Source organism: Macaca mulatta, chromosome X (genome assembly GCF_049350105.2).
Source record: "Macaca mulatta isolate MMU2019108-1 chromosome X, T2T-MMU8v2.0, whole genome shotgun sequence".
NCBI classification, from domain to species: domain Eukaryota; kingdom Metazoa; phylum Chordata; class Mammalia; order Primates; family Cercopithecidae; genus Macaca; species Macaca mulatta.
In genome coordinates this window covers 53,460,401-53,484,872 of record NC_133426.1, presented here as the reverse complement: position 1 = coordinate 53,484,872, position 24,472 = coordinate 53,460,401, and the positions used below count along the sequence as shown (strand labels likewise).

The 24,472-nt window shown below is 38.0% G+C and overlaps 1 protein-coding gene across 14 annotated transcripts in view; it reads left to right on the top strand.

Moving 5' to 3' along the window:
- Positions 1 to 24,472, top strand: part of HUWE1 (HECT, UBA and WWE domain containing E3 ubiquitin protein ligase 1) — a 152,936-nt gene that overhangs the window by 37,492 nt on the left and 90,972 nt on the right. For 11 of the 14 annotated variants that reach the window (NM_001266752.1, XM_077987620.1, XM_077987613.1 and 8 more), the window contains 15 exon segments: positions 1,467 to 1,565; positions 2,202 to 2,408; positions 4,293 to 4,445; positions 14,122 to 14,184; positions 15,871 to 15,948; positions 16,822 to 16,869; positions 16,952 to 17,020; positions 17,398 to 17,497; positions 18,825 to 18,925; positions 19,514 to 19,664; positions 19,797 to 19,924; positions 20,537 to 20,677; positions 20,893 to 20,998; positions 23,215 to 23,316; positions 23,801 to 23,881. In NM_001266752.1, coding sequence (NP_001253681.1) covers positions 1,467 to 1,565; positions 2,202 to 2,408; positions 4,293 to 4,445; positions 14,122 to 14,184; positions 15,871 to 15,948; positions 16,822 to 16,869; positions 16,952 to 17,020; positions 17,398 to 17,497; positions 18,825 to 18,925; positions 19,514 to 19,664; positions 19,797 to 19,924; positions 20,537 to 20,677; positions 20,893 to 20,998; positions 23,215 to 23,316; positions 23,801 to 23,881 — 1,627 coding nt within the window. 14 annotated transcript variants of the gene reach the window in all.

Below are 24,472 nucleotides of genomic sequence, written 5' to 3'. Positions count from 1 at the left end.
CATTAGAAATAGAAGGTAACATGTTTGATGCTGGACCCAAGTAGGTCCAGCAGGCACAAGTGAACTGCATAAGCAGGTGGTTCAAATTTCCATGTTATCTATTTCTGCTGCTTCACTGCCTCTCCCTCAACTTATACATCTTAGAGGAGAGGAGGAAAAAGTGCAGGCCTGGTTTGTGAAAGGATTTTGTGCCAAGGATTTTACATACATTTAATTACCATGAACATTTGAGGTAGATCTTAATAATGCTTAGAGGGAGAAAAGGTTTGGACTTAGCTTAAATAAACGCCTGTTAGGTTCCATGTTTTTTCGGATGCCAAAAATACATTTCTCCCAGTTTGAATCTCACGACAGCATTGCTGGATATATAGGTACGTGTTAGTTTATTTTGCAGAAGAGGATGCTGAGATTCAAAGAGGTAGCTTACCAACTACCTGATTCCAAGACTCATACTCTTTTTAATAGTATGCCGTCTCTGAATATTTAAGCTCCTGTTATGGGAGATAAGCATTTTATGTATGTGGCAGACATTTGAGTTTCATATTTGTGAGGTAGCTATTACGTCTGTTTTTCTGATAAGAGAGCTGTGGCTTAGAGGTTAGACTTGCCCATGATCAAACAGCTTAGTAAACATGAAGCTAAAAAATGAATCCAGACTTGTTTGTTACCAGACCTCTGGTCCATTCCCAGGATGCTGTACTGCCCTTATGGAGTTAAAGAACAGGTGTAATAATCACTTCTCCCAGCTGCCGTTCATTAACGGAAGGCTTCTCTCTCCCAGCCCCTATCCCTTTCCCTCCTTCCAGTTTCAGAAACTTGACTGTAAATACTCAATCCACTCCTTGTTACCTGACAAATAGGCCCATTCATCAGTAGAAGAGAGCAGAAATGTATGGAAATGGGAACCCCAAGAAAGAATGGAGTCCTAGTTTTACGAAGTTCAGAAGCTCTTTACCACCTTACAAGTGAAGGGTTTTATGTTACAGAAAAATATAGCTAATGCTAATCTTCACCTTTAATTGTGAATTCACTAGGACTTTGCAGTCTCTGATTCAATATAACCTACCAGGCATTCTGGTTAACTTTCAGACCATGGTATAGATTCCTTAATTTTTTTTTTTTTTAGATGTTTAACTTTTTATTATTACTGTCTTTGTTGTCTGTATCTTTCCAAATAGTTTGTCTGCACTTTTCCAAATAGTTTGTCTGCATCTACCTTTATCCAAGGTGTTTTTTTTGTTTTTTGTTTTTTTTTGAAGGCGAGGTGGATTGTTGGGGAATAAAAACGTTTTCTCATGAGGTTTCCATTTTAATCCCAAGAGATTATCTGGCACATCTTGTTTTCTTAAGTAGTAAATCCTAGCAAAAGGAAAATTACTGTGTGAGCTTAAGGGTTCCTTTTCCGATTCTCCTTGTTTGCAACTCCCTCATTCCAAAACATCTTTGTGAATACTTTTTTTTCTCAGCCTGCAGACTGCAGAGCCTTAATAGACAAACTCAAAGTTTGTAATGATGAGCAACTTCTCTTGGAACTGCAGCAGATCAAAACATGGAACATTGGAAAGGTATGTGAAGCCATGCTCCCAAAAGACAGGACTACTAAGACATCATTTTGTATGCTCTGATATGGAATAAGAAACCATAGTGGGATAGCCTCATTCAGCAGTTAACTTAATAAGCATCTAGCGAGTGCCACATGCCTAACATAGCTTTCAACCAGTGGCAAGGAAAATTTTGCTGGCTGAGGATGAGGAATTGATTTCACAGGTGATGCTTAAGAATCTCAATCACAGAATTCCTGTAGTTTGACAATATAAGTTTGAGATAATTTCTGGATTTTTAGTTCAGAAGAACTTTTATTAGATAACTCTAAAAAATGAATTTTTCTGATAAAATGGATTCTGGCAAGGATGGTTCTCTTGTCTTCGTAGATCTTAGAATATAACCAGAGTTCTCCATCTAAAGACCTAGCTCTAGCGGTTTTATGGTGTCTAGTGGTGTTAGCACATATGTCTAGATGGATATGAAATGAACTCCAGCCCTTTTAGCTCAGAGTATGACCTTTCTCATATGGGCAAGAGTGGGACGTGAACTTGTCTAGGTGTCATGCTCAGCAATCTCTTGTAACAAAGCTCAGTTAGAAAGCACCCATGCGGCACTTCTACCTTATTCTTACATCTTCTTTTTCCTCCCCTCTCCAGTGCGAGTTATATCACTGGGTGGACCTGTTGGACCGCTTCGATGGAATACTGGCAGATGCTGGACAGACAGTGGAGAATATGTCATGGATGCTCGTATGTGATAGGCCAGAAAGAGAGCAACTGAAAATGCTTCTCTTGGCTGTGTTGAACTTCACAGCCTTGCTCATTGAGTACAGCTTTTCCCGGCATCTGTACAGTTCCATAGAGGTAGGGAAGGTTAAAGCCTGTGTACTCTGTTCTTAAACTAAAATTGTGTACATCCAGAAATAAGGAAATTGCCATTTCTCTCTATTGCTTCTTTCCTTTTCATGATGGAGCTCTGGGTTTTTCATTGTCAAAGATAATAGTAGAATGTTTCTTGGATATAGATATCCTTCATAGGGTTGATGGGAAGATTCTGTACTATCACCTTTGTTTTGCCTTTTCAAGATTCAAGAAATGAGTGAGAAATGTTATATATATATTAAAGTATTTAAGGAAATTTACATGAATTTATTTTTGCCCTAGGTTGTTAGAGCAGCCCCACATTACTTTTAAATTGCTAGAAATAGTTTGATTTTCTCATCACATTAATGTACTTCTCTAAGTTTTAGTGTGCTGCTTTCAAGTCTCTCTGTATTCTGCCACACCCATCCCAAGATATATATTCATAGCATCCTTTGTGTCCTTGAAGAGTAAGGTGGGTGCAGCAGTCAGTGAGCTTTTCAGTTAGTTTAAAATCACTGTAATAAGAAATTATTTTCTTTTTATAGAAGCCCAACTTTAGACTTTCTGTCATCATTAGTTAGGTGCCCTGTTAATTTTAGGTGTGTTTTCCTCCATCTTCAGTAGAGAAACAGAATCAGAACAAACAACTTAAAATGGTTTAGGAAAAGAAGTGGGATAACTGAACTAAAGGCCTAATATACAGAGCTTTAAGTGGGAGGTAAATAGGCAGTCTGTTGAAGATGAAATAGATATGCTGCCCATGGAAGTCCATGGCCTTTGGTATAATTGGCAACTGGAAATGCCTTGGTTCATTTCTAGCTATATTACATACTGATTTTAATTCTGACCAAGTGCTTCAATGTATTGGTGAATTTTAATTGTATTTAAAAGCCAAAGTAAGGCCAGGTGCAGTGGCTCATGTCTGTAATCCTAACACTTTGGGAGGCTGAGGCAGGAGGATCACTTGAGCCCAGGGTTTCAAGACCAGCCTGGGCAACATAGTGAGACTCCATCGCTACAAAAAATATAAGAGCTAGCTGGACGTGGTGGTGCATGCCTGTAGTCCCAGCTACTCGGGAGACTTAGGTGAGAGGATCGCTTGAACCCAGGAGGTCAAGGCTGCAAGGAGCTATGATCATGCCTTTGCACTCCATCCTGGGCACAGAGAGACCCTGTCTCCAAACAACAACAACAAAAAAACCAAAGTAGTCACTCAGATTCCTTATGAGCATATACTGTACTGTAACAGTTATATGTTACATAATTGCCACGAACTGTTGTGGATATCTTTAGCTTCTATATGAAGGACCCTGTTTTAATTAATTTCAGCTTTATGTTTGTCATAAAGGATACAGAAGAGAACATAAAATATCTTTCACAATACTTTTAGTCCAGTTAGAGACTTAATGTTCTTCTTGAGTCCCTCATGTGTATTATATCACATTTGCCTCTTTTGTCTCTTTTCCTTCCTGTGGGAAAACCTGTGCAGTTTTGAACTACTGTTTACATTTTTTTACTTTTATTGCACTTTATAACTAACTGCCAGATTTTAAGCTCCTTGGGGGATAAGGTTGCATGTTGTAGATTATCAAATACATACATGTATATATACACACACACACACACTTTTTTTTTTTGAGACGAAGTCTCAGTCTGTCACCCAGGCTGGAGTGCTGTGGCGCGATCTCGGCTCACTGCAAGCTCTGCCTCCCGGTTCACGCCATTCTCCTGCCCCAGCCTCCCGAGTACAAATACTTATATATTTTTTGTATTACATTACTAAACTTTTTGATAGCTTTGTAAATGTTGACAGGTACATTTTGTTTTGTTTTCAAGGCCAGTTGTTCCTGATACCTTGAGCTTTGCCCTTTTTTGTCCCTTTAGCATTTGACAACTTTATTGGCTTCCTCTGATATGCAAGTGGTGCTGGCAGTCCTTAATCTCCTATATGTATTTAGCAAAAGATCAAACTACATCACTCGTCTGGGATCTGACAAGAGGACCCCGCTGCTAACTCGGCTACAACATTTGGCAGAGGTGAGTCTTGGGTGAAGAGTGGAGGGGTGCAAAAATTGGAGCATATGGTTCCTTTCAACAGGTGTTTCTCAGAGTGTTAAAATGTATTAGAATCCCTAAGTTAACTTCACTAGCCTAATTGAGTTAGAACTATTCGTGCCCTCTTTTAAAACCTAAGTATTCTCAGTTATTAAGTAATTTTGAAGGAATTCTTTAATCTCTGCTCACCAAACAAAATCTCTCTCTTCAGAAGTGGCAATTTCTCTTCTGAAAGGAAAGTTCAAAATTATATTCAATTCTGTGTGAGAAGGAAGTATAATGCAATAATATGATCTAGATTTGAGTCCTGGCCCTGCGTACTAGCTCTCATACTGGTTTCCTCTTCTGGGAATTTAACATATCTACTTCAGGGTTGATTTAGAATAAAATGAATTGTGGGTACTCAGTGCTGTGATCAGTAAGTAGTAGTAATTGTAATTGAAGCCAAAAGCTCTCATATAAAAGTTCAGCTCTACCAAACTATTGTCCTGTGTTCCCGGAGACAATTTCTTAATATATACTTAGGTTTGAGAGGTAACCCACTGTTGGAAAGCTTTCTTAGAAGAAAAGTGTTATGGCTAGCTTTTTAAAAGCGTATTTATTTAATGGTTACCTCAAAGTAATTCAAGTTTTCAGGCTAATTTACGTGCCATGATTACTTATAAATTAGTTTTGTATAATTATAACATGTATTTTGAAAATTCTAGGAAAATATAGACAAAATGTCAATCACCTATAATTCATCCCTATGAGACCTCCCTTAAAGTCAGAGCATTTTTTTCTTGCATTTGGAAATACGTGTATATAAGCATGTAACTTGTTTTCTTAAGATACTGTAAACATTTCCTCCTATTAAAAACCACAAGGAGGTTTAACATTGGATTCCCAAGTCACAGTTAAAGGAAAAAGGAACTATTACTCAATAGATGCTTCCAAAGCACTTGATAAAATTTATCACATTAACAAAAGCTTCATATAAACTTTAAGAAACTAGAGTTACCTACCGGAAGTCATAATGGGGGAGCTAAGGCATTTCCATTGAATTCATAAGTCACACAAAAATGTCAGACATTAACTTCTGTCATTTACATTTGTAGTACAGATGCTAACCAACAGAAAAGAAAGAAGCGAAGAATACATATTAAAAGAGAAAATTTGGGCTGGGCATGATGGCTTCATGCCTGTTATTACTGGCACTTGGGGAGGCTGAGGCAGGCAAATTGCTTGAGCCCAGGAGTTTGAGACCAGCCTGGGCAACATGGCGAAATCCCATCTCTGCAAAAAGTACAAAAATCCGCCAGGTGTGGTGGCACACACCTGTGGTCCCAGTTACTTGGGAGGCTGAGGTAAGAGGATCACTTGAGCCTGGGAGGTGAAACCTGCAATGAGCCAAGATCGTGCTACTGCATTCTAGCCTGGGCGACAGAGTGAGACCGAGACTCTGTCTCTAAAAAAGAAAAGAGAATATTTGTTACTATTTGCATGTAGGTGATGAGTCTCTTTGTTTCTTGGGGAGATAATATTATTACAACTAGTAAAAACACAGTGAGATAGCCAAGTAAGAGATCAATATACAGAAACAGATAGCTCCTCCATGTATTAATAGTAACCAATTAGAAAATGATTGGTGAGGCCAGGTGTGGTGGCTCACGCCTGTAATCCAAGCACTTTGTGAGGCCGAGGCAGGAGAGCGAATCACCTGAGGTCAGGAGTTTGAGACCAGCCCGGCCAACATGGTGAAACCCTGTCTCTACTAAAAAAAAATAGAAAAATTAGCTGGGCGTGGTGTTGGGCACTTGTAATCCCAGCTACTCAGGAGGGTGAGGCAGGAGAATCGCTTGAACCCGGAAGGCGGAAGTTGCAGTGAGCCTAGATCATGCCACTGCATTCCAGGCTGTGTGACAAGAGCGAGACTCTATCTCAAAAAAAAGGAAAATGATTGGTGAAAAGACCCCATTCACAGTATGAGCAAATATTCTGTCTGTAAAATAAGTCATATTGGCTAAAACTGTAAATTTAAGAGAAGTTAATGTAGGAGGTTGTGTAGTAATAACAGTGGTGGGTAAAGAATTCTTAAAATCCCCATGGCATAAACCTAAAAGTAAAATTTTGAATATTATATTTAAAAATATACTTCCCGACAGAAAACACATAACTCCAGGCTACTCCTTAGGCCCTTACACTGGAATATAAATCAACACACTGCTTCCTTCATCAAGAAAAATGTCAGTTGTACTAACTAGTATAGTTACCAATGTAGTTAAATAACATTCTGGTACAACCTCATTTTGTCCTGGACCAATAACACTTGGAAACAATTGGTGTAATGGCAAGCAGCTGGTCTGCAGGCAAAATTAGGCAGCACTTCGTACAACAGAAGTTAACAGACTCATGGTAGATTGAAAATGCTTAACAATGTTTTAAAACTGGAAAGGGACTGCTAATGTAGAATATTCAAGAAACTCTTCCAGATCAACAAGGATGAGCAAAGGATATGGATAGGCAGTTTATAGAACAGGGAATTCATGTGAGTAGATGCCCAGACTCAGTAATTAGAGAAATAAAAATAAAACAAGATACAGCTTTGTAAGCATTAGATTTGCAGAAATTTCTTAGAAAACTATATAATGGTAAGTGCTGGCAGGTATGTGAAGCAATGGGAACCCTCATGCATTGTTGATAGGAGTGTAGACTGGTTCTCCTGGGTGTATATTTCAAAGATGAGATCACATCATTTCCATAAACGTGATCTCTGTCCGAATATTGCATCATCGTTTGTGGTAGTGAGGAGTTGGAAGCAACCTTGGTATCCATCATTAGTAGGTATTCGAATAAGTAAAATGTGGCACATGCACACTATGGAGTATGTAGCAGTTGGAAACTGTGGCCCAAATAATACAGCAACATCGATGGCTTCTAAACATAGTGGTTCATGCATAAAAAAGTAAAAGCAACAATTTTCATTGCTCAGTACCATTTCTGAAACTTAAAAAGATGTACACAATGCAACATATAGTTTCAAGAAAGAAAAATTAACAGACATCAAAAGTTATACCTTTGATAGAAGGGAATCTGAATGGGCAATGATGCGACAGATATATGAACAAATACAGTAGTCTCCCCTTATCCGAGGTTTCGATTTCCATGGTTTCAGTTACTTGCAGTACAGTACAATAAGATATTGAGAGAGAAGCCACATTCACGTGACCTGTATTATAGTATATATTAAACTTTATCATCAGTATGTATATATAGGAAAAAAATATGTGTGTGTGTGGGTGTATTATATAGGGTTTGCCACTACCTGTAGTTTCGGGCATCGCCTAGGGGTCTTGGAATGTATCCCTATGGATAAGGGAAAATAAATCTTAACAGCAGTATTTAAGATCTGTTAGACCAACACTAAACCTTTACTTACAGATTTAAAGGATGGTCTAAATAGAGACCAGTAACATTTTTTAAGTAGGAAGACTTAATATGGTAGAAGCCCTTTAATGAAATTAGGACCAATGATTGGTAGTTTAATTATTTTTAAAATCTTGTTAAAGCAGGAAATGTTTAAAAAGTGATTTATACATACGATTTTTTAAAAACGAAAATAATTCCCTTTCCCATCTTATGTGGGGCCAAAGACTTAGTAAGAAGCAGTCTGTTTTCTGACATAAACTACAACTGTAATCTGTGATTATGGAGTTGCACTGATGTGAAGAAAAGGAACCTGCATACAGGATTCTAAATTTTTTAGAGTTTACTCTTGAATCTTTTCATAATATGACACTTTTTATTTTAGCATATTGTCTTTTAGATGAATATTTTGCAAAATATTCAACTTAGTTTTTGTGAAATAATTCCGTTTCTCATTTAAATCAGTCAGTCAAATGATTGAGTGGAAGTCTGTTAATAGCATCAACTGAGACACAGAAATAAATGTCTGAGAAAACACTGATAATCAGGGTGAGTTGCTGTATCAGATAATATCATAAAGCTATAGTGATTTTATTATAAAGCCAAGTTTTTATCATAAGGCTTTTTATCATTAAGCCAGTTTTGTAATTGGCACAGGAGTAGACAATACATCTGCAGAATGAAAGAGTATGCCTTATGTTGCTTATATCAGAACAGTGGGACAGTAGGCTGTTTGAGGGAAAAATGGGTTTAGAACTTTTCTTCACACTTGACATAAACCTAGAAACATATTTAGAGGTAAATAACAGGTGACTTTTAAGATCTTTGGTAAAGAAAAGTTTGCTAAGAGAGTTAACAGACCTAGAAGTCATTAAAAATACAGCTTTGATCATGTTAATTTGGTTATTTGTATAGGGCCACAATAGCATCTGACAGAATTCACATCTTATCACTCTACTTTTAGGCTGATAGAAACACACTAATATTTCATACTTTAATTAAATGTTCTGACAATTTAAGTAGAAGTTAAAATGCAAACTGTTTTTGGTATAAATGGCTCACATATGTAAAGTATGAGGGGTTTGTTTCTTTGTGTTGTTTTTTTTAGGTAATTGAGATCCAGTTGTTTTCTTCCTTTGGATGATTTTGCCACAGAAAGGACTGCTTAAATGATTGCTTTTTTGTCCCTTTGCATTTTTGACACTTTTTACCTTTGACAGGCTTGCTACTTTTCGCTCTGAATTGATCCAAAGAGATTGTAGATTGAAGGTTAATTTCTAGTCCTGGACAATGTGTAATCTTGACAGGTGCCGTACATTGCAGCCTTTGGTAATAGATTTGTGTGTTTGGTGCTTTGCAATAAAAGATTTTTACAGGTGTTTGAGGTTTAGAGATAATTAGGTATTTAGTAATGGTACCTCCAATACTAATACCCCTCATTAAAATTTAAAAATTTCGTGTTTCTCTAAAATGTAAAATTTCTGTAAAAACTTGACTTGTTCATGTGGACTTCTCTTATTTCTGTATTTATTTTTTTGAGACAGAGTCTCACTCCATTACCCAGACTGGAGTGCAGTGGCACAATATCAGCTCGCTGCATCCTCAGCCTCCTGGGCTTAGTTGGTCCTCCCACATCAGCCTCCTGAGTAGCTGAGACTACAGGCACGCACCACCATGCCCGGCTAATTTTTTATATTTTTTGTAGAGATGGGGTTTCGCCGTGTTGCTCACGCCGGTCTCCAACACCTGAGCTCAGGTGATCCTCTCGCCTTAGCCTTCCAAAGTGCTGGGATTACAGGCGTGAGCCACTGTGCCTGGCCTTGTGGGCTTCTTTAACAATGCTCAGAGAAGTCTTGGTTCACGTCTCTTCAGTCTTTTCAGGCAACTTCCTTTGCAGCAGACACATTCACTTGCATGTGTTTAAGAACCTGGATTTGGACATGAAACCGACTTTAGCCAACAAATGACATTAACCTGTTTCTGTGTCTGTAAATTGGGGGTTACAATATCTACCTCATAGTTCTTTTAGGATCAGAGTAAAGGAAGTCATAAATAAAACCTTATAGGGTTAATGCCATCATGTTGGAAGTACTTAATAAACAGGAGCTGTCATTTATAGATGGATGTCAACCAGAGAAACTACATGCCATTCTTTTGTATTTGCTTTCTTTTAAAATGTTACACACACATTATTTTATAAGTGCATGCATATTGTCACATGATTATTTTCAGAACAGCCTTTTACCTCTTGGTTTACCTCCCCGTAACCTCAAGCGTATTCTCTATATATTATCTTCGTATTATATTGACCCGTTGAGGGTGTTTTTGTCCTTCAGTTACAAATGCAGGATACCTTGCATCCTTGTTTTCTTATTTCGGACCTTGTTAAAAAATCACTTTAAAGTCACCTGTATAGCTATAGGGTTCTTTTGATGGCTGCATAGTAGTCCATGCTTTGGATGTACCATATTTTACTCAACTTCCCTATTGATGCATGCTCATATTTGTTATGAAAGATGCAATAAGCAATCTTATATATATTAAGCAATCTTATATATGCACTTAGTTACTGATACAGTAACAACACCACAGACTTTCATGAGTCACGTTTGAGTTGGCAGGGTGTTTTAAGGATCTCAGCTTACCAAAACTTTCTAATTAAAGGTGCTTGTTTTTTATCAGGTTGCAAAAGTTGGCAAGAAAGATTTTGTGGTGACACTAATAAAGGTGGTCTGAAACAATTAGTTGGAATAACAAAAGAAACAAAAGGAATATAATTGTGTAGATACACAGCCTTTCAAGCTTATTCTGCCTTGCAGATTCAGACTTTCGGTTTGACTTACCTGTCTGTTCTGTGTAGCATCAAGCCTTTCTACCCTCATCCTTACTTTATGGTTTTCAGCAAATTGCATGTGTCTTCGTCTTCACCAGCTGTCCTGGGAAGAGCCAAGAAAATATCGAAAATGTAATGAAGTTCTTATTAGGTATTAAACCATTTTATAAAGCTGTAGTAATTTAAATAGTGTGGTAATTAAGGGTGGAATTGACCAATCAATAGGTTCCAGAAGCAGATCCAATGTGTAGGAATCGAATTTATGGTTAAGATGGCATTTCAGATTAGCAGAAAAAGAATGGATTATTCAAATAAGATGGTGTTGTAAAAACTGGCTCACTTTTTGGGAGGCAATTAAGCTAGATTCTACCTCATCACAGTAAAATTAAGATGTAATAAAAAGCTAAAATGTTAAAAACATGAAGTTATACAAGCATTAAAAGAAAGTATAACTGCATGGTTGTATGCTGCTTGACGTGGCAAGGTATTTTCAGGAATGAGACTAATGCCATGAAAGAAGAAATTGATTCCATTACAATATGATTTTATACCTTCTGTATGTGAATATTTTAAGTACTGTCAATTGTGCCATCTATGGTTATCTCGATTTACTTCACATTTTTCTTCTTACTTAGGTAATTTCCAGTTTTTTTCTGTGGTAAATTATGCTACAGTGAATATCTTTAATACATGAATATTTGGCCATATTTAGCACCAGGTGTTTGTTACCTTTTTTTGGGTCTCACTCTGTTGCCCAGGCTGGAGTTGGCAGTGGTGCAGTCTTGGCTCACTGTGACCTCTGCTTCCCGGGTTCAAGTCATCCTCCCACCTCATCCTCCCTAGCAGCTGGGACTACAGGCGTAGACCACACGCCTGGCTAATTTTGTATTTTTAGTAGAGACGGGGTTTCACCATGTTGGGCAGGCTGGTGTCAGACTCCTGACCTCAGTTGATCCTCCCGCCTCAGGCGTGAGCCTGTTAACATCTTAATGAATGTCGAACCTTGTACTTTACAAATTCTTGTCTCATTACCTTAAACTTGCCTCGTTGTTTTAAACTTCTGATTATTTTTTAGAGTTCTGATAGACTTGAATTCCGACAGTCAGTTTATTCACTGTTTTTGTGAAGGCGTGGGCTTATGGAGTTCCCTATTCTGCCATTTTCTTTTTTTTTTTTTTTTTTTTGAGGCGGAGTCTCGCTCTGTTGCCCAGGCTGGAGTGCAGTGGCGCGATCTCGGCTCACTGCAAGCTCCGCCTCCCGGGTTCCCGCCATTCTCCTGCCTCAGCCTCCCGAGTAGCTGGGACTACAGGCGCCGCCACCACGCCCGGCTAATTTTTTTGTATTTTTAGTGGAGACGGGGTTTCATTGTGTTAGCCAGGATGGTCTCGATCTCCTGACCTCGTGATCCGCCCGTCTCGGCCTCCCAAAGTGCTGGGATTACAGGCTTGAGCCACCGCGCCCGGCCTATTCTGCCATTTTCACTGACATCATTCCTAGTAGAACATTCTGTTTTTAAACAGCTGGGAGTGGGGGGTATACGTATCTGTGTCCAGGCAGACTTTCTCACTTAGGTTTTCACTAGAGAAGTAAGCCTTAATGCCCTAAGGTATCCATTATTAATGTAGCAAAATGACTTCTCTCTTGTGTGTCTAAGGTGGTGCTAGTTATGATAAAAAATTACTCACCATATTCTGTGTTTCATACATGATACCTGGATTGAGAAAGGCTGCCAGTAGTTCAAGTGTAGTTTGAGAAAGCTTATTTCTCATGGGATAGTCAGGTGATGTTTTTTAAATTTATTTATTTATTTATTTATTTATTTATTTACAGGTTTAGAAATTGCATTCTATAGTATGTACCTTTGTGAATGGCACCTTCGGTGATTTACACTGTTTGTTTTTGAGACTTCTTTGGCAAGTAGTGATATAATAGCATTTAACAAAGAGGAAACAACTTAGATGTAGAGAGAGAACCATGTTAGTTCATGGTGGCAGCCCAGATCTGAGGTGATTGGGACCCATACTAGACAGGAATAAAATGAAGACACAGAATATAAGTAGCATTTTGTGCTTCAATCATGCCAGACTTAAAAACATGGTAATTCTTGGCTGGAAAAGGTGGCTCACAGCTGTAATCCCAGCAGTTTGGGAGGCCAAGGCAGGAGGATCACTTGAGGCCAGGAGTTTGAGACCAACCTGGGCAACATAGCAAGACCCCTACAAACATTTTACAAATGTAGCCTGGTGTGGTGGTAGCATATGCCTATAGTCCTAGCTATGTGACAGGCTAAGGCAGAGGATCCTTTGAGCCCAGGAATTTGAGGCTGTGGTGAGTTGTGATTGTGCCATTGCACTCCTCTCCAGCCTAGGCAACAGAGGGAGACTTGTCTATCTCTCACAGTCTCTTCATATATAGCTACATATATATAATTTTTATTTTTATATATTTATATAAAATTTATATATTTATAATTTTAAAAATTATACAAAATATATCTTTATATGAAATGTTTTATATTTGTAATATAAAAATCTCTTTTCAGTTTGACGTGATAAATTAATAAATTTGTTTCAGATGATATCTAATTTCTTTCACTTTGTCAATTGTTTGCCTGAACTATATGCCTTGCCCCATGAGGCAGGGAGATATATATATTTTACATATATAAATACATATTTTATGTAATATATGTAAAATAGTTATATATATAATTAAAAAATAAAAATACAATAATGCTCTTAATATTAAAGTGATATTTTAAAGGCTGTTGAAGATACAGGCTAGGTAGTGAGACTATATGACAGTAGTTTTGTAGTTAGAAGCCAGTTGAGCCATTCCCCCATTATCTCAGGGGCTTGTTGATGAGTTTTTAGATTTGAGTGGCAAAGTACAGTAGTAATAAATAAGGCAGAATTTTCTGCCTTGTAACTCAGCTAATGTCAAAAAGAGAGGAACTGGAAAGTGTGATTCCTCCCTAGTGCAGAAGGTGAGTAGGCAGAGCCTCAGGCAAGGCCTGATGGGACATGACCGACCTGTCAGCATACGTGACTACAGGGGTGTGGAATACAATGGCTGGCAGTTGCTGCTTGAGTTCTTCCTAGGAGCATCCTCACTGAACAGTGAAATTAATCTCATTGAAGAAATCACCTTTAGACAGACCATCTTGCCTTGAATCTTAAGTTCTTATTTCTGTTCTTTTTTCCTCTTGTTTGACTTTCACGTTGGATGTCTTCTCAACATTATGTTCCAAGCAGCCACACACTCTTAAATATATATATATATATATATATATATATGTGTGTATGTATATATACATAGAGAGAAAGAGAGCTAAGGTCTCACTCTGTTGCCTAGGCTGGAGTGCAGTGGCGCAAAGTCACCATAAGCACTGTCTTAACACTATCTTTTTCCTTTTTCAAGAGCTGGGGTGGAAAGGAGAATGGCTTTGGACTTGCAGAATGTTGCAGAGACTTGCATATGATGGTAAGTAACTCTTTGGGATATGGGTATCTTTTGACAGAGCTGTTTTCCTCTCTATGAACCTTACTTTACAACGAATTGTGGTATATGAAGTGGCTCCTTCACATCAAGACTTTTGAGGAACCTAAGATCAGTTCAGACATAGCTGAGCCACATCTATAGGAAGCTGTCTATCAGTGCTTGGGCTCTTGATGTGCTGGCGGTAGATAAAAAATCTGAGAAATAGAGTGTGTGTTCATACCCAGTTCTTGAGTAGGTAGCTATATTTGTTGAATTGATTTTAATGTGATTTTTTTTAAATCCCAGAAAGTATGTTTGCTTGCATTCTCACATTGTATCAGAACTCTGGACAGTATGGTGTGATTTAGGAATGGCTGCTTGGAGAGCAATTCTACCATTAGGTTTATTGAGAACTTACAATGTTTTATGTGCTTTCCTTGTTTATCTCTCTGCCTTTTACCCATGCTTAAGTTATTAGCTCAGGCCATCCTCCTTTCTGCTTTGATATGTTGCTGTGGAGCTACAAAACACAATTTGGTTTTCAATAATTATTTTGCATCTGGAAGCAACTGTATTTTCCATGTGGAATTTGTCTTGTCAGTTTGTCATGTTTAGCACAAATGGCTGCAGTGAAATTTAGCGTATTTATCTTAGCAAGCCTTTTCCTAAAAAGAATGGCTCTTTTCTGGTCTCAGAAAACCACAGATTAGATCAAGTTACTTTCCCACGTTAGCTGGCATACTTTTCTTTAGTGATTATTTTATGAAGAGATAATCGGGTAATATAGTCGGCGAGTGTTGTCTGTTTAATAATCAAAATTACATAAATCTTGAAGTATATTCAGAGTTTGGAATTCTGACAACATAAAGGTTGACGTGTACTTTAAAAGGAAGTTATATATATATATATACACACACACACACACACACACACGTTAAAAAATTCAGAGTATAAAAAGGTATGCAGTGGTAACTTTTTAATTTTCCAGAGGCAATCACTGCTAGTGGTATCTTTCAGTGAGATGTTTTAGTGGGCACTCTGCTGTTATCTTATTTTTGTTCATCATGTAACTTTTCTGGAGTTAAAGAGAATGTTTTTTCAGGATCTGATTTATATTGTCTTGGTGTCTACCTGTGCAGAAAAACATACCATGAGAAGTGGTGTAGAATGGTATAGAAGGAAAGTGTTTGAAGAATTATGAAGATATGCCTATGAGGCATACTTTGAATAAAATATTTCAGAAGATAGATACAAGGTTTTCGTAAGAATGTTCTTTTCCATTCTTTAGCTGGTTTCTGAACCCTGGTATTTGTTCTCTATCCTTTCTTGGATTTTTATTCATTACTGCTTGGCAGTCTTGCCCCTCTTTTCCCCCTTGGGAATAGCCACAGTCAAAATTGATCTCTTGCAAGAAAGGGAAACTAGAAATTTGTAAGTATGAAATGCAGAAGGTTTGGGAGCTCTGGGCTCTATCCTTTTGATTCTGTTTGAAAAGTCTCATCCTATCTGAGCTCTGCTCTAAGACAAACAGTAAAACAGTTAAAGGCACTGTAAGTACTGAATGTACTGCTTGTTCTTCTGCCACAATAAGTTGAACAAGTGGCTAGGACTTTGAGGGAAGATGTGGGGGATAATATTTATAATCAGTTGAAACTCAATGTCTGATTCTTTGATATGCTTTATACACAGAAATATCCACCCAGTGCAACTACACTACACTTTGAATTCTATGCAGATCCTGGGGCCGAGGTCAAAATTGAGAAAAGGGTGAGTCTGATTCAGATTTGTTCCGACAAAGTCTACAGTTTACGGTAACTGGGATTGCCTCTTCTAGAACTCATCAGTTAAATGAAGAAATGGTTTTGAGCTACACTGCTGCCCTCGCAAACTATAAATATACCTAGCAGCTCCTCAGGAGTGTTAATTGCATCCCCAACTCTGATAAGGTTGGGTCTCATGTTGGGGGCTGCCAAAATATGGAAGTCCCATCCGTTATGAGGCACTGCTATGACCTATGTGCTTTTCCCACAGTCTCTGAGAATTCCAGCATGTAGTATAGTAGTATGAATGGTGATGGCTCAGGTTTCTCTACTTAGGAAGCCTGTAAAAGTCTTTATATATTGTCGATAGTGTCCTGCTTAAATTATCTGGTCATTCTGTATTGTTTGAGGAGGTACTAAAGAGTTTGGTTTAGAAGTAGCTTAGTGAAAATATAATTTCTCTTCTACCTATACTGTTAAATAAATAAATAAGTAGTATTTCTAGATTAATTGCCTTGAAAGCAACTCTAATACATGTTCAAAGAGAAACCATTTTCATGAATTCGGTCTTTGCTATGAATACTGAAGCTATGGAGATTAAGTCAGTGGAGGGTTAGAAAAGGACAAAGAAGAATATGAAAGGTGCCTGGCTATGCGCATTATAGTTTGATACTACTGGTTTTAAAGGAGCTTTCCTAAGAATATATATAAGATGGATGTTTTGGAGGACTCTCAAGTTACCTTGATTTTAAGAGCATTCACTTAGGCTTCAACCTATCGGGTGACATCTTGGTTTTCAGACAGCCCTTGGAGCTCTATGGCAGGGGAAGCTAGAGTGTTCAGTGACTCCTTACAGCTCTCTTGTCTTTTTTAATTTTAGACAACTAGTAACACACTACATTATATTCACATAGAGCAACTTGACAAGGTAAGAGGAATCTTTGACTCTTGGCTGGTTTCTTAATGTTTGGTTCACTTTTTGTTCCTAACTATCTTTTTTTCTAATGTAGATTTCAGAAAGCCCTTCTGAAATCATGGAATCTCTTACCAAAATGTACAGCATTCCTAAGGATAAGCAGGTATGATTTAGCTTTAAAATATCCACAGGATGTGGTTGTTATCTAAATAGATTGATGTGTACTGGGGTGGGAGATTGCATAGCAGAAAGAATGTCAGCTTTGGAGTCAGACCATGGGCAAATTGTTAGCTTCTCTGAGCCTTAGTTTCCTCGTCTTTTATGAGGTTAACACTTAATAACTTCCTAGGTCCTTATGAGGGTTTGAGGAAAACATGAACTACCTCACTGTGAGCAGCTAATAAGTGGTGGTAGCTTTCTCAACACTTTGGATACCAAAGGAGAAAACGTTTAGTTGTGTTGTTTTTTGAGTTAGCTCTCATAAAGAGTATTCACCTTCTTCATTGATGTTTTTAAAATGTAGGTCTTATCTCTCTACAGATGCTGTTATTTACACACATACGATTGGCCCATGGCTTTTCTAATCACAGGAAGCGATTGCAGGCAGTTCAGGCCAGGCTGCATGCAATATCTATATTAGGTAAGAGAAGAATACTTTAATTACCAGGCCCTATTAGACAGTTTGGGCCTGATTTGCTTTGAACATTCATCTTTGTTGCTATGAGTCCTGTTATAGTTACCTAGGTAGCAACTTAAATACTTCCACCCCTCCCAGTATTCACTGTATTTATTCATTATCCTTGAGCTTCTTAATGTTGGACCAGAAAGAGGGTATGATGATGTTCATTGACATCATGTCACCAGGGTTTATTCTTGGTATTCGTCTCTTTTTTTTTTTTTTTTAAATGGTTATGCTTGTAGCTATCGCTCACTGTCCCCCTACTCTTTCTCTTGCCATTGTGTCTTCCTCCTCTCTCATCCTTTCAGGGGTATCATTTTGAAGTAAGTCAGAAAATATTCAGTAGTCAATACTGTGTATTTAACTTCTTTTACTGTGGCACAGTAGAATGGAAAACACGTGGTTTTGGAATCAGTCCTGTACTCTGGCCCTGATTCTGTAGATTATTAGCTACATTTATCTTCTCAGCCTCAGCTTATTTGTTTAATATTGAGATACTGACCGTAGAGGTTCGTTGGTCTAAAGATTAAATGAAAACCTAGAAAGCAATCTAGCACAGAACAAGCACATAGAAGGTATAAAATGGTAACCATTGCTATTATTATTAATGTTCATTATGTTATTACTTGCCTTCTCTTTTAAACTATGAGTTCCTTGGCATGAAATTCTTGCTCTTTTATGTGTACTCATACCTAGCATGATTTCTGGCATGTGAGTGGGTGCTCAGGAAATCTTTGTTGAAAACTAAATGAATATGCCCAAATCCCATTAGTTTATGCTTCAGGGTACTGTGTCCGGTATTACCTCATTGTGGAATTCATTGAATGTGAATTACACACATTCTCAAGTTTTACTACAGTGTCACACGAATTTCTGACTTACTCTGCAATGGTCCATAAATTCTCTTCTTTACAAGTGTTTACAGTAAAAGCAGAAGCATAGGAAGAGACTAAAATGGAAATCTTATATCCAAGGCATAATGAAGTTATATTGAGTAGTAATGTTATGAAAAATTAACTCAGAACTTTTCCTATTTCCATCCCCCAAAATTCTTTCTCGAGACTGATAATACCTTTAGTAGCGGAATCTGTCAGTTTAGTGTCTATTTAGAGCTTATCACTTGTATTTGATCCAGTCCTTCAGAATTTAATTTGGTGATGATTCTGCCCTCCATTGCTGGTTGGGAATGGAATTCTTCCCCAGAACCTATAGATACCAAAAAGTTTGTCATTGGGCAGTGGCTTGACCACTGCCTTCTTGCCTAAAGTGTTTGTTTCTCCTTTTGCAGTGTATTCCAATGCCTTGCAGGAATCAGCAAACAGTATCTTGTATAATGGCTTGATAGAGGAGTTGGTAGATGTCCTTCAGATAACGGATAAGCAGCTTATGGTAAGTATTTACAGGTTGAGTAACCCTTATCTGTAACACTTGGGGCCAGAAGTGTTTTGGACTTGAGGTTTTTTTTGGGGGAGGGGGATTTGCATATACATAATGAGATATCTTGGGCATGGGACTAAGTTTAAACACGAAATTCACTGATGTTTCATATACATATTATATTCATAATCTGAAGGCAATTATATACAATATTTCAAATAGTTTTGTCCATGAGGTCAGGTGTGGGATTTTCCACTTCTGGCATGCAGGTATTCCCAAAGTTTTGGATTTGGGAATATTTCAGATTTTTGAATCAGGGATCCTGCATTAATGTTGTCTGTATATCAGGCTTATGCTTGTTTGTCTTTTGGTTTTTCCCAGAGGGTTAGAAAGAACTCCCAGTACTTCCCTCTTTGGGTATTAAACTGCAAAACTAACAAATACTAGGTTTTTCATTGTTGCTCTCAGCAGACCTCCATCCCCTCAAGCAGTTACCAGTGGAATGACCTATATTTTAAAGTTTGGATATTAGCGACTGGAACTTGGTTCAGTCGTCTTATTATATTTAACGCATTATATGTTTACCTTCTAATTTAATAGGAGATTAAAGCAGCTTCTTTACGAACATTAACATCAATTGTCCACTTGGAGAGAACTCCCAAACTCAGCAGTATTATTGACTGTACTGGAACTGCCTCCTACCATGGATTTTTGCCAGTGCTTGTAAGGAACTGTATCCAGGCCATGATTGGTAAGTTTTGATGGTGATTATCTTAGGCAAGAAGAAACCTTTGCCCTCTGCCTTTGTCTTTTTTAACATCCTGCCCGCTTAACAGCAATTTTGAGCTTGTTTTTGTTCTCCCTCTCTCCACCTCCCTTGTAGATCCTTCCATGGATCCATACCCTCACCAGTTTGCCACTGCTCTCTTCTCTTTTTTATACCATCTGGCCAGCTATGATGCTGGTGGTGAAGCCTTGGTTTCCTGTGGAATGATGGAAGCCTTATTGAAGGTACCGTATGGTTTTTTTTTTTTTTTTAAACTACATGGAGAAATCAACGAAGGGTATAGAGATGCAAGTTTGGGGTGTTGCACAGTGAGGGCAAATAATATAAGAAAGCTTATCCGGAAAAAGTTATACTTAACTGAAAGGCCAATTTGACTTTCTAGTTATCTCATTAACAACGTTTAAGAGCAGCTACTTCCATTATTGAGACTTTATCATAGTGTAGAATGGTCAGGAGGTCATGGGTTCTGGTTAAAACATTGCCACATGTTATCATGCCTTTACACAACCATAGGGAAAATATATGTCAAGGTACTTTGTAAATTGTATTGTAGTAGTAATAGCCTTTACTATGTGCAGAACACTGAGCACCAGCTTTTTTTCCCCTAAATATCTTACTTAATCCTGCAAAATAATTGGTGTCCCCATTACCTCAGAGGTTGAGTTGCAGAAGTCATAGAACTGTCATTTGGCAGGCACCAAAAATAAAACACATACTTTCCCCCTATACTGTGCTGCCTTACTGAGGCCCCAGACTACATGTATACAAAAGAATGCAATTTTTACAACTTTGTGTCTTTATAGTTCATTGTTTTTGCCTCTTTTTCTCCCTGATAGGTCATAAAGTTTCTCGGAGATGAACAGGACCAGATAACATTTGTCACCAGAGCCGTCAGAGTGGTTGACCTTATCACCAACCTGGATATGGCAGCTTTTCAATCCCATAGTGGACTTTCTATCTTCATTTATAGACTTGAGGTATTATTATACAAGGAATACTTTGCATAGAATTTAATACTCAGAGCTGAACCTAAGGATTGTCCTGATAACCCTAAAGAGCTGTCTTACCTCTCTTCTGTTTCTAGAAATCAACTGTGTATCTGCTTGCAGTATTTTTCCATTATAATAGTCTTTAATCCCTGAAATATAAATATATACACTTGATTTTCTTACAACTTTTCTCTTGATTGTAGCATGAAGTAGATTTGTGCCGAAAAGAATGTCCATTTGTGATCAAGCCAAAGATCCAGAGACCCAGTACTACACAGGAAGGAGAGGAAATGGAAACTGATATGGATGGTAATTAACAGTTATTAAGTCAGTATTTTTGTGCTTGAGATTTTTTGTCATCTCACCCCAGTTTTCATTCTTCCTCATAAATTCCAAAGTACGCAATTCACTTGAGTATATACTTTAAGCAACAAAAAATTTTTTTCTATGTAAGTGATTTGCAAATTTGTTTTTCACAAGGATAATCAGAAAAGAAAGGTACGAATTGTTTGGAGTAGAGATGGGAGGTAAAGCAGATGCTATAGCTGTGATGTTAATCTGTTTTGTTTCATCACATTATTTTCTTACGTATTTCTTACTGTCTTATTTCCACTAAAATTCAAGCTCCATGGGATCAGGATATTGTCTTTTTCACTGCTGCAGTGCCTGATAACATCCTAGGTATTAGAAATATGCTTGGTAGAGAGAGAGAGAGAGACTCTAAAATGGGACCCTTTAAAACTTTACCTATTTTGAGAAGAGAAAGGAGAGGTAAAAAGGTTTTTGGGTAGGCAGAAACATCCCTGAGGCTGGCATATCACTTGAGCCCAGGGGTTCGAGGCCAGCCTGGGCAACATGGCAAAAACCCTGTCATTACAAAAAATGCAAAAGTTAGCCCGGTGGGGTGGCATGCACCTGTGGTCCCAGCTACTTGGGAGGCTGAGGTGGGAGGATCATCTGAGCCTGGGAGTTTGAGGCTGCAGTGATTTCAAAATGTAAATAGTAGTTTATCACTAATTGAGCCTTAAAAGATTTTATAAACTGTAGTAAATGATTGTGTATCTTATACTCAGTTATTCAAGTGTATAAAGTAAAAATGAATCGTCACTTACCTACCATAGCTACTAGTTTCGGTGTGGTTCTTTCCAGGCTTTTTTGTGCATATTCAAATACATGTTGATGTTAAGTATGTAGTGTTTTACAATGGGAAGATGAGATCATAAACATACTATTCATCTTGCATTGCTCATTCAGTGTTTCATAGACATTCTTCCAGATTGGAATATTGAGTATTAATCTTTTCATGCTTTTTATGTTTATTATTAATTACTCTCTTGAAAAGCTGTACCTGTTTGTATACTACCAACTAGTAGTATGTGAAATTGCACATTTTACTTACCACTCTCCCCTTCTTCCCCAATTTGGTAGGTGAGAAATATTGAAGGACTTCTGTAGGATTGTTAATTTACACACACACATATATATGTGTGTATTAATACATGCAACTAGTGATATATTTTCATTTTGGGGTTCAGCATTCCTGATCTTCATTTTTATATTCATTTCACATTAATGGAAGAAATTTTCTCAAACAAAATTTTTCTTTTTGTGGTACCTTTTATTCTAGTAAGTTTCTTTATCATAATTTGTACTTTAGTTGCAGATGTGGCTATGGAAAGCAGTCCAGGCTCATCCATCTCTATGGAGCACAGGCTGGATGTTGAATTAAGGGCATCAGGTTCCAGCAGCAGCACTAACATCTCTTCTGGCCCCAGCCCCGGTCCCAGTCCCGGCCCCGGCCCCGGCCCTGGCCCCGGCCCCGGCCCCGGCCCTGGCCCCGGCCCTGGCCCCGGTCCTGGTCCCGGCCCTGGCCCCGGCCCGGGCCCTGGCCCCCGTCCTGGTGCGTACACACATAGATGTGCAGTCTTTCACAGTGGTAGAGTTATTAAACTATTGAAGAAGGCGGCTTTAGTCAGAACTTAAATGGTACATTTGGAGGTTAGCATCCCATGACTACTCATGCTCCTTCACCATTCTGGTGTTCCATTTTCTTATATTAACATGTCTTTCATAGCATTTTATACTTTTTCAACAATTCGTACATTGATTATCAAAACAGCCATGTTGGAGGGCAGATAATATCCAAAATGGGAACTGAGTGAGGTAAAAAAAAGTTGAACGTTTTTACTTTGTAATTTTTCTTTTTTACTTTAGACTTTTAATTTTAGTATTGGTAAAATTAAAAGTATTCGTAATTTTTTCAATTTCAAAGCTTAATTAAGTATTCTTCCCAAGATTCAGAGACCTCACTTCGAATGTCTTCTAATTTTATTATAGTGTATTTGGGTCTGTTAAAATTTTGTTTTATGTGCTTGGAATATTGAGTATTAATCTTTTCATGCTTTTTATGTTTATTATTAATTACTCTCTTGAAAAGTGAGTAATTTTCATGCTTTTTATGTTTATTATTAATTGTGGTTTAATGGCCAACTCTGCATAATTCTTTTGTCTTTCTTCATTGCCAGGAGCCCAGTGTATTCCACAACGAGCAGCACTTCTGAAATCCATGTTGAATTTCCTCAAGAAGGCCATCCAAGACCCTGCTTTCTCAGATGGCATACGACATGGTATTTGATTCCAGATAACTTTTTTTGGAGGATATTTTACTCTCTAAAAGATCGGTTCTTGTCATACTGTTCTGGCACCTGTTGTTCTACAAGGCAGTCTTTGGTAAAGGCCGTGCCATTTTCACTAGCTTTTAGTTGTTTTTTGTCACTTTTCCTAGATGTAAGGGTTGCTTAGCTATTTTCATAATGATTTACCATGTTTTCCCCCTTTTCCAGCTTTTGACTCTGTGCTTAATTCCATCTTATTACCCCTCTCTGACTCTTAGGTGTTTGTGTTCTTTTTTTTTTTTAACCCATGTTAGAAAGCCTATTGCATGGACAAAGAACAAATAATAAAATAGTAGGAGACAACTAGGGGCCATTAGATTAGAATTAACACAGGCTTTGAGGACCACAGTGTGATAATACATATCACTCAGTTATCCCCACTCCTCACACCTTTCCAAACTAATCATATTCTCCGTAATGTTCACTTTTCTCTTAGTGATGGATGGTTCTCTGCCTACCTCCCTGAAACACATCATCAGCAATGCAGAATACTATGGCCCATCACTCTTCCTCCTAGGTAAGTGGAGTTGATAGTTGGTTATAACAATTTGGGATAACCTGGCAGAGCTTTCTCTCTGTATATTTATTTACTTACTATTTATTTATTTATTTATTTATTTATTTTTGAGACAGAGTCTTACTCTGTTGCCCAGACTAGAGTGTAGTGGCATAATCTCTGCTCACTGCAACCTCTGCCTCCCGGGTTCAAGCAAGTCTCCTGCCTCAGCCTCCCGAGTAGCTGGGATTAGAGGTGCCTGCCACCATGCCTGGCTAATTTTTGTGTTTTTAGTAGACAAATGTGAATAGTAAAATCCCGCAAGGAAATAAAACACAGAGAGGCCGGGCATGGAAGCTCATGCCTGTAATCCCAGCACTTTGGGAGGCCGAGGTGGGTGGATCACCTGAGGTAAGGAGTTTGAGACGAGTCTGGCCAAAATGGCAAAACCCCGTCTCTACTGTCTACCTGGACAGTAGACAAATGTCAATAGTAAAATCCTGCAAGGATATAAAACACAGAGAGGTCGGGTAGATATCTGTCTTATTGGTGATGCAATAAAGAAAGGTCAGAATTCAGTTTTAAGTAAATATCTATTTTCTGGGTGCCAAA